The following is a 10,833-nucleotide window of genomic DNA, read 5'->3' as shown; positions in this document are numbered from 1 at the left end:
TATTTAGATAGTAAAAAGCTTCCAAAAATTTACTTTCTTATTATTTTCAATTCTGAGTTATCCAACTACAACTATTGGAATTCAAGAGAACGTAAGTCAAAAGAAATTTGCATAGTTCAAAACCTCTTAAGATGTGCTTTGGATTCACAGCGTAAAATACGCGATGTTTTCATCCGATAATTTGAAACACTGCTGCTTATATATTGGTAATTTTCCTCACACTCTTACGAAGTTGAGAAAAAAAATTAGATTTGAAAAAGTGTGAAATTTCAATAAGTTCTTTTCATACCATCTTAACTTTTATTTATTAAAAACCATGCTGAAACTCCTTCAGAAAAGTTCTCCAAAAATATATTCAGAACTTTCAAAGTAAAGTTTTATAAAAATACAAAAAGTATGAAGCGTATCAAAAGGAAAAATAATTAATACGAAATATATAAGAAACATAGTTTTCTTAGCTATTGAAACAGACTATTCTGAAATTAAAGGAACTTAACAGCAAATGAAACAGACAGATATTATTGTAATTAGTCATAAGTGGGTAGTTAACGTAAAGAAGATATAGCTTAGTATTCTTTAAATTTGGGAGGCAATATATTTTCAAAAAAAAAAACAAAACCATCATTATATATTGTTTGAAACATTTTAACTTTCATTTGGCATACTAAAACTGAGATATTTAAATTAAGCGAATTAATCTTTATCATATTTGCTTCACCAATAATTATTTTTCTTTATTTTATTTTTTATAACTGATGTTGAACAGCCAACACAATTCTGAGTTTACCATTAGCAATATTCTACTTCGAAGCTTTGTAATTTTGAACTCAATCACAAAAAACAAGGAAATTCCTTTTTCAAGTATTGGGACAAACTAACCTTCCTGGAGGACTTTTTGAAGGAATTAACCAACATTTACGCTACATGGTGACTAAAACCACGAAAACCTGTCATATTTAGCCAGTCGTCAAAACGATTCTAACTCATGATCCGTCTACCACTGAGGATATTTTTAAGTCACCACTATAGTTGATGCGAGTCGTTAGTACAATTCGCATCAACAGTCAATGCTTCGATTTGAACCTGGATCATCTCACTTAAGGAAGCCACTCTTTCCCGTGAGACACTGCGGTTATAATCAATCTTATTGTTTAATTAATAAATTATATATATATTATTTTTTAACTGCTAGTCTTGCTATTATTTAGTTTATCACACCTATTGTTATTTAGGGTATTGAAAATTCCTCTGGCAAAATTTTATTAATATCCACATAAAGGTTTTTCTTTTATAAAAGAACATTTCTATGAAGATGTTCCATGAATTCTACTTCAATCTGCAATGAAAGAGGTTTGCTTGCTTGATATGGTTTTTTGATTTCTGAAATATAAATTTTTTTCCAATTAAACTTTCAACTCTGAAAATTTATTATTTATGGAATTGTCTTTTGTGCATTCTGACTGCAACATGAATTTGTAGATCTCCTTCAGAGATCGTCAAAAAGAGCTCTCTGAATAAGAGTCTCACACAAATATTTTGAATACACTTTTAATCAACTGATTTGCTTTGATAGTTTTTACTTTGATATTACTTCGTGCTTCCTTATTTGATCTTTTCCGCATTTTGATCTTTTCTGCTGAAGATTATTTGGTCACTGAAAGAGGTTTTGATGATCTCTCCTAAAGGTTTTCTTCAACACAAAGTATATAAAAAAATCCGTACCATCCAATAGTTCTCGTAAGTAGAGGAGGTCGCTAAATAGGTGGTCTTTCCTGGTGTTTTTGGGGTTTAAAATTTATAGTTAAGATTGTTTATTAGAAACAACAATTAAGTTAAAAATTTGAATATATATATATTCAATAAATTTGTTAGCTTAATAATTGTGTTCTGAAATTTAAAAAATACGACTACCATTGTCAATCTAAAATAATATAAATGCCGGATATTTAACCTCTCTGGTATTTAGATAGCCATTTCTCTATAACTTGCAAAAAAAAAAAAAAAAAAAAAAACTACGAAGAAGCAGAAATTCTAAACTTAAAATGTTTTTGCATGACCTGGTGTACACAATTTTCTTAGAAACAAATAAATATCGACATATGCAAAAACAACAATAATTTTTCTTTTTTTTAATATGCAGGGATGCTCAACACCACTTTTACGCTGAAGCCTCCTAAGCTTAACTTCAATTTTTAACTTCATCTGTGGGACAAATATAGCTTTGTGACGCATCTGGGATTAAAACTGTATTTTCTGATCATTTGTAACTTGATAATTAGTTTAAAATAGCCAAATTATTTTCATATTGTGATACTATTTCTTAACCTAATAATCAATATGAAGAAAACAAATGGTATCTTCCTTGGAATCTCATCGGCCGTAGACTTCATGAATCCTATGTTAATGTTTTGTTTTAGATGCTCTAAAATAATAATACAAGACAATGTTTTAAGTAACCGTTAAATATAAAAGTTCCCTTCTTTCTCAAAAAAAAAATAATGATATTAGTTATATAACTGATTTTATGAAAGAGAAAAACAAAGAAATATCTAATGTCCATTTAAAACGAAAAGAAATCTCCAAGATGATGAGGTAGGGGGATAAAAGGTCCATTAGCTGTCTCGACTGAAACAAAGTAAAAATTATCGCATTCCATTAAAATTTTTGAAACCCTTTCAAACTGTAAATTGTTACTCATTTTCTCAAGTTTATTGCACTATGAAATACTAGATATGTTTCGTACCAGTCTATTATGCTGCCATAATTTTCAAGAATATGGGATAGGGACAGATGTTAAAAAGGGTTTTACGATAAGAAAAAGAGTAATACTTTTCTTGGTCATTAAACAACAAATGGTCGTTAAAAACCATATTGAACGTTAAAATGCAAGATGGGGATAATCACTCTTTCGATTCTGTTCATGATTTTGAGCTTGAGTGCTTTAGCAGCCAATGGAAAATGAGCCAAGAATTTCATTTTTAAACTAATGTACTTTTTTTTTCTTTTAACAGAAATTATTTTTATAAATTAATAAAACTATTTGAAGGTATATATAAATCAGAAACTGAATTTTCTTCATCGCAGTGAATGATGCATGTTACTATCTACAAAAGTTTAATGGCAACAATCGAGATATTTTGCACTTTTAAGTACACTATAAGAAAATCCGGATCAAAATACGGTATAAAGTGCCACAACATTGGGTTATCATCTCTAAAATCCTTTTTACTGTAAAATCCTTTTTTAACCTGAAATATTATACCTTAATTTTTACATTAATATTTATTGTAGAGTTATTTAGTGATTTTGCGGTAATTGTTACTGTAAAAATCACGGTATATCAGATATTTTGCCCCGTAACATATTCCAGTAAAGAGTACCGGCACTTTGCCAGTACTTTTTATCGTAGTTAGACCCTGAACTTTTAACAGCATAGAAATAGTCTTTTCGGTGATAATATAAGTTAACATAAGTTCTATTTTCACTAATTTAAAATTTTTGATTTTTCATTCTAGTCCTACATATCGTAGGCTTAATTCAGGGCTCGAAAAAACTCGGAAATGTTACCCGTCCCCGAGGACGGCTTGTCCAACAATGTACCCGTCCTCCTTTGAAACTAACCAGTAGCGTCTAAATAAATAAAAATATAATTTTCTCCTATTTATTACAAACATTTATATTAATTTATGTTATCAAGTTTATTGGTAGTTTCAAATATTAGCAGATTTTCAACTTGACACATCTCGGACAAAATGCCAATAGATTAAAAAATCCAAAAGAAACAATAGAGTTTTTTTTTAATCTATGCAATTTCAGAGTCTTTAACAATTTTCTTGCAGTGGCACTTTCTTTTTTGCTACGTTGAGCAATGTCTTGTAAATGAAGTAAATTGGCTTCGAAGTTCAAAATCAAGGATTTTAATGCTCTAGCTTGACTGGCAAGCAACCCATCTAATATTTTGTAGTCCTCCGTATTTCAGCAATTTTATTTCCAGCATTTCAGCAACTATAGCAGATTACGGGAGCATGCGCCTTTGGTATGACGAGGGAATTAACGGGATTTCTAGAGTAGAGGGTCATTTTAGAAGTGAGGTGCTAGACTCTTGTAAGTTAACAAAAATTGAAAATGTATCACGAACATTAACGGGAAAATGACCGTCCGTGCGGACGTCGGATTCGAGAATTGTCCGCGGAGAATTTTTGACCACCGAGGACGGGTGGACGGACTGTTTTTCGAGCCCTGTTTTAATCTATTTTTGTTATTAAAATTCTGTAAGTCAAAACAAATGTTCTAGTTGTTTTTTCTTCTTTATAGTTAAGAATAAAATATTAAGAGAATAAAACTTTAACGTCAGATTTCTTTGTTCTGTAATATATTCCAGTAAAAATGAATTTTACAGTAAAAAGTACCGGCACCCTGACTGCCCGTACTTTTAATCGTAATCTTATCTGAAATTTTTTCCCGTGTAGCTCCAGGGAAATAAGTATCAAGTTGAATCAGGTAAGTAATTAGATAAATTTGATTCCGAAGGATTATTTTTTAAAAAAGTTGACCCGAATTACGTTAGTTGCATAAAAGAAGTACTAAACTTTTCCACGGTTAGCTTTACTGCAATTCTTCTACTCCAGAAGCTGTTTGCACTTTCAAAGACTGCACTGTACTTTGCAAGATTGCACTGTACTTTGGGTCAATATAAGAACAGTTTATAATCCAACATACACTTCAACAAGTATTCAACAACAACAAAGAATTCATGCTTCAACAGGAGAACATTTGTGTCAAAGGGGACGCAATCTTCTCCTGCCAAGTATATTTTGCTTAAAAGAATTATTTCTTAATAATATATTTTATTTAAGTGATTAACTAAATAATTTCAATGAAAACCTTATTAGTTTTTAGAGACGAAATATTTAAATAATTCAAAATTCTATCATATGTCATTATCGTGTCCAAACAATTTTCTTAAATGTATGAATTCTACTTTTTTACTGAAAAACTGATGAAATATTATTCATGGCTGTAAAGAAATAAGTACTGGTGGAGCGTAATTCTTTTTCTTTTTATGAATATAAAAACAGTCCTTTCTCATTTGGTTCGTTAATTTACTACAACGAAAAATAATTTTGCGGAAGCATTGCCGCATATTTCTACAAACCACTCCTCGGAACGAATAGTTAACATCATTTAGTCTTTTCGTTTTTCTCATATAATTCCAGAGTCCTCTTTTGCTAAATTAGCTAAATAACATTTTATCATAAAAACTTTCATTCAATTACTCTGGCTCCTCATTAAGCGCATCTTCAGAAATTTGATTAATATTGATGGTTTAAAAAATAAATAATCTTTTATTGAATTTAATTTACTTGAATAACTACTACTACCGAAATAAAATTTAATTTTTCCTGATAAATTTTTTATGAATTAATTATAAAATAATTATTTTTTTCTAGGTGAAATTTTTTCTCAGAAATATTTGAAATAGTTAATATTAGCTATCAGAAAAATGAAATTAATTAAAATACTTTTTTAAATAAATTAAAATTTGAAACTGAAATTGAAGCCTTGATAAGAATAATACGTTTTATTTAGTTTTATGCAAGTAAGAAATTTTTTAAAGGGATTTTTATTTGATAATGTGATACATGAGAAGAAATTGTGAAAAGTTCACTTTGTAATTATTTCTCTTTCTTTGTAAGTAACAGGAGACAGCGATTATAAGAATAGCAAATTGAATTTTAATCGAATATTTTGTCTTTCGCTTCAAAGGCAATATTTTTTTTGTTTTGTACAGCGCAAAAAAAAAAAAAAAAAAAAAAAAAATAAAGCTAAACACCCTGAACCATTTTTGCACTAATGATTGGATTTACAAGTTCGAGAATTAAATCTTAATGGTTCAAGGGGGAGGCTTAAGATATGTTAATAAATTAGTGCAGACGATGCTTTTTGTTATGAAACCAGACAAGAAAACAAGGTGTAAACGAAATAAATTTTAAATATTTGACAAAGCCAATTCTTTCAAATTTTGTTTTTTTTCCATATAAATAAATTTAAAATTAAAATTATAAATTTGTAGATGTCAGGCACCAACTAGATATCAATGATTTGGGTAAGAAAAACATACCTGACACAGTTCTAAAAACAAATGCATTATGCATGCTACAAGAGCAATACCCTGAACCAGAATGGACGAGAGTGTACACTGACGGTTCAAAAATACAAGACAGCACCGGAGCAGGAGTGCACAGTAAGCTCTTTTCTCACAGCGCCCCTGTGGGATACTATATGTCAAGTTTTGATGCAGAGATCTTCGCTATATCGATAGCCCTGGAAAACCTTAAGAATAAGATCAATTACTTCACTAAAGCAGTAATTCTTGTCGACTCTAAGGCAGCTATCCAGGCAATTGCCATAAACCATAATTTAGACACTCAGACTATTTCAGATATTAGAAATAATTTGATTTTTCTCGAGAATGCCAACAAAATTATTATGTTCCAGTGGATCCCTTCGCATGTAGGAATCAATGGCAATGAAAAGGCAGACCAACTAGCCAAGAAAGGGACACTCGAACCACAATGTAATAAACCGATTCCACCAGACTCCCTCAAAAAACAATTTTCCGAGAAACTTAAGACCTACCTAAAGCTCAACCAAGCAGTAAAATCCACTGGAAAACCCTGGGCTAACATCCAAAACAGTTGGAAGAAATTTTGTCACAGTCCTCGTAAGAAGGCTGTGGCAAACTTCAGACTCTCAACAGGCCATGACTGCTTGGCAGAGCACCTCAACAGAATAGGTATCCTTCCATCTAGCGAATGCCAAATCTGCAATTCGGGAACGATGAACTCAGACCACTTGCTTGTATGCCCTTTATTGGACAAACAATCCCAAGAGCGAGGTGATCTGTGTAAACTTTACTGGGATGCCAGAGATCACATGAACTCTCTGTAAAGACTACTCCTCATTCTTCACTGTATATATATATTTTTTTCTTACTTTAATTTTTTTTCTATGTGTTCCTTTTGTATTAATATGTGTTTGTCATGTGTTTTCTTTGTTTGTTATTGTAATTTTGTTCCTTTTTACTCCTTGTTTAAGTCCACTTAAAGTTGAACATTGCATATGGATTAACATTTCCAATAAAGCCATATGTAACAACTAACAACAAATTTAAAATTATGTAACAATTATTAAATGGAATAATAAATACTATTTAAAGATTATTTTTTGTGTTGAATTATCTCTGGATAAACTATTTTTATAATTTGACGCAAAAAGTTTTTGATTTTCCTAAAAAGTTCTTGAGAGGTTGCGAAACATGCAAAAAGAAAAATTAACAATAAAGGAGGATTCCAAACTTTCGATCACTCTCCTCTCCAAATATTCAGGACCATATTTCTGAGGACCAAATTATCAGAGCTTTGAAAATCAATATTCTCAAAATACTTTAATTAATTGATATTACTTTTTAATTTCACCTATTCAGTAAATAGAGTTTCATTTATTAAAGGAGTTCAGTCTATACTTATGCTAAAACACTAGGAGCTATTAATGAAGCATCTTTCATTGCCATAATTGTAAGAAGTAAAAAAAAAGAAACTAAAAAAGAAATTTCTCTCACTTAAGAAGATTATTATTTTTTCTTCGAAATCTTACAAAAGCTGATCAAGTAATTTATTTATTACACTTTTTTTTCGATAGCATATTTTTTTTATTCACCCTATCCAATGATTTAGAAAGTAAAACGTTTTTCAAAAAATTATTTTCCCTGAAAATTTTTTCACGTTGAATAAAAAAGAATCTTATAAGATATACGATATAAGAATAAGATATATATATCTATATCTATCTATCTATCTATCTATCTATCTATCTATCTATCTATCTATCTATCTATCTATCTATCTATCTATCTATCTATCTATATATATATATATATATATATATATATATATATATATATATATATATATATATATATATATATATATATATATATATATATATATATATATATATATATATATATATATATATATATATATATATATATATATATATATATAGATAGATAGATAGATAGATATATAAATTATATAGAAATATAATATAAATAAATAATAATAAATATAATATAATATATAAATTACATAGATATATAATATAAATAAATAATAATAAATACAATATAATATATAAATTATATAGATATATAATATAAATAAATAATAATAAACATAATATAATATATAAATTATATAGATATATAATATAAATAAATAATAATAAACATAATATAATATATAAATTATATAGATATATAATATAAATAAATAATAATAAATATAATATAATATATAAATTATATAGATATATAATATAAATAAATAATAATAAATATAATATAATATATAAATTATATAGATATATAATATAAATAAATAATAATAAACATAATATAATATATAAATTATATAGATATATATAAATTTAGATTATACTGAAATATTATTTTTTGAAATATGCAAACAGCTGCTACTTTTATACACTGTTAGAATTTTTATTCGAAAAGTATGGTAAAATTACCCATAGCAATCTGTCCATCCATGGAGGAAATATTGTGGTGTCACCGCTTGGGCTCGACCCCTATTCTGACGGCTATCAGATTGACAAATTATTGTATTATGTATCCATCTGCAAGGAACTATGACTTAATTATGCGTATAGGTTGGTGTAATAAAATTCCGTTGTTTAACCGTATTAGGTGAAAGCAATTAATAAATTGTTTTTCTCTTAATTTACAGTTTGAATACCATCTTATTTTCGACTATTTGACTGTTTTGCTTGAATATGGTAAAATAACAATGAAATTAATTGTTATTTAACTGTTTTTCGAAACATTTCTAACAGTGTACTTCATCCCTGATTATCTCATACAGTCACTTTTACTATATTTTATACAGCCTTTCATTTCCTTGTTATGTGTTTACTTGTAGTTGAAAGGTCATTTGTGGTATTTTCATAGTTCTTTCCAATAGTGTGAAACATAATTTTTGTGGATCCATATAGTGTCTGTCTCTTTCAACTTTATAATACATATGCGAATAAAAATAAAGTTCGAGGTTGTTTCCTGAAAACAAAGTTTTTATTATATTCTCGAAACGCATTATTTACAATGCCAGTAGTGCGTGAGGACGCATGTTATTGAAGACATTCGAAGCATTAGTACTGACCATTAACAATATATTATAAATACTGCGCTCAAAGGAAAACGAACACCCTGAATTATTTCTATTCTAATGATCTTATTCTCAAGTGCTAGGTTCCTATCTTATTATTATTAGGGCTCAATATCATTAATTCAATAAGTTTACCGATCTTTTAAGTAACGAAATCAAATATAAATGACTTTTTTGTAACATATATATCATTTTTTTGAAAGAATCGGGTTCTTGAACCTAAAGACTTAGGATGCAGTCAAAATCTGGAAAATATAGTTCAAGTAGTTTAGGCAGAAGCTGGATATTCTCAATGTCTTCCTTTTAGTCATCTCAAAGGAGTCATTTTATTCCCCAAGAATTAAACAACTAATTCCCAAAAAGCGTTGGTTTTTGCTATTTATAATTAAGTAGATTATATTGGTGTAAACATTTTTGTATGCCCCAAATATCGATTTCCAGATCATTATATAAACATTAAATACTAAATAATTATAAATAAATATTTCTTGCAAGGAATAGTTTTTGGATAAGTGCGTTTTACAATGGTATGCAAACTTTGTTTTGAATCCATTAGTTGTGGAGATATGGTGAAATACACAAAAAGTAAAACTAATATTCAAGAATCTAATCTTTTGACTTCTTTTCTGACAAAACTATTGAGACCTTATTTACTAGAATGTGGCTGTTCCAAAAATCAAATCTATTGAAAAATGTGTGTTTATTATTTGCAGAAAATTAGAAACCTGATGTCATAACTTAGAAATTATCATCCCCAGTAATTAATCAGTTAATCAGCAAATTTGCTTTTAGACGTTTGATTCATTAAGATTCAGTCCAATTACGTGAAAATCTGATTATTAGAAAATATGTTACCTACGCTGTTCGATTCTTTTTCCCCCTATACGTAATTATTAAAGATGATTAGTTTTTATGATTGATGCCTACAACCATGCTAGCAAAATCACATTCTCAAAGCATGTCAACTCTTAGCTAGTACTCAATCGGCAAAATTGTGATTCGAGTTTTATAAAAAGTATACGGATGCGAAAGTATACTAGCTTGATAAGATAAATTGGAAGATTCAATTATTAAACTTTAGCTCTGCGTTTTGAAAAAAATGTACCGTGATAACGTTTTTTATCCAAATATATTGGTGTAATATATTTGGTAACCAAATGTAAAATCAGAGTCACATGTGTTCAGAATGTAAAATCACATGTAAACTCAAAGTCACATCAGAGTCACATTAAAATTTTTGAATTGGTAAAAAATTTTCAAAATAAAGTTGTATAAATTAGCTATATTAAATCCCACCAAAAATATTTAAATTAGATATGTTTAATTTATGCTTAAGAAAGGAAACAGAAATTTTGACGTAAAAATTACATCTTATTCATTTTAAAAGCTTTTTTTTCTTAATGAAAAAATATAATTGAAAATTGTTTTTTGAAAATATTCTTAGTAAAAAACAATTTTCTAAAACAGCTTTTATCAAAGTTCTTTTTATACATAATCCAACACAAAACTTATTAACACATCAGAGAAGTTCAAGATAAATGGAAAAAAAATGGCACATCTTGTTTAGAATAATTATTCGGCTTACCAGAGTTCA

General features: G+C 28.3%; 1 protein-coding gene across 1 annotated transcript; it reads left to right on the top strand.

Moving 5' to 3' along the window:
* The first annotated feature begins 6,153 nt into the window (after positions 1–6,153).
* LOC147802478 (uncharacterized) lies at positions 6,154–6,951 on the top strand. Its single transcript, XM_087152718.1, has one exon. It carries the CDS (start codon positions 6,154–6,156, stop codon positions 6,949–6,951), a length of 798 nt encoding a protein of 265 aa, XP_087008844.1.
* The last annotated feature ends 3,882 nt before the right edge of the window (positions 6,952–10,833 follow it).

This window comes from Parasteatoda tepidariorum, chromosome 10 (genome assembly GCF_982258835.1).
Source record: "Parasteatoda tepidariorum strain Cologne lab strain chromosome 10, Ptep-v5.0, whole genome shotgun sequence".
NCBI lineage: Eukaryota > Metazoa > Arthropoda > Arachnida > Araneae > Theridiidae > Parasteatoda > Parasteatoda tepidariorum.
The sequence above is the reverse complement of the archived record's forward strand: the minus strand, read 5'-3'. Positions and strand labels throughout refer to the sequence as shown.

Excerpts from the sequence above, each read along its gene's own strand:
- LOC147802478 (XM_087152718.1), top strand. The coding sequence starts at position 6,154 with ATGCTACAAGAGCAATACCCTGAACCAGAATGGACGAGAGTGTACACT.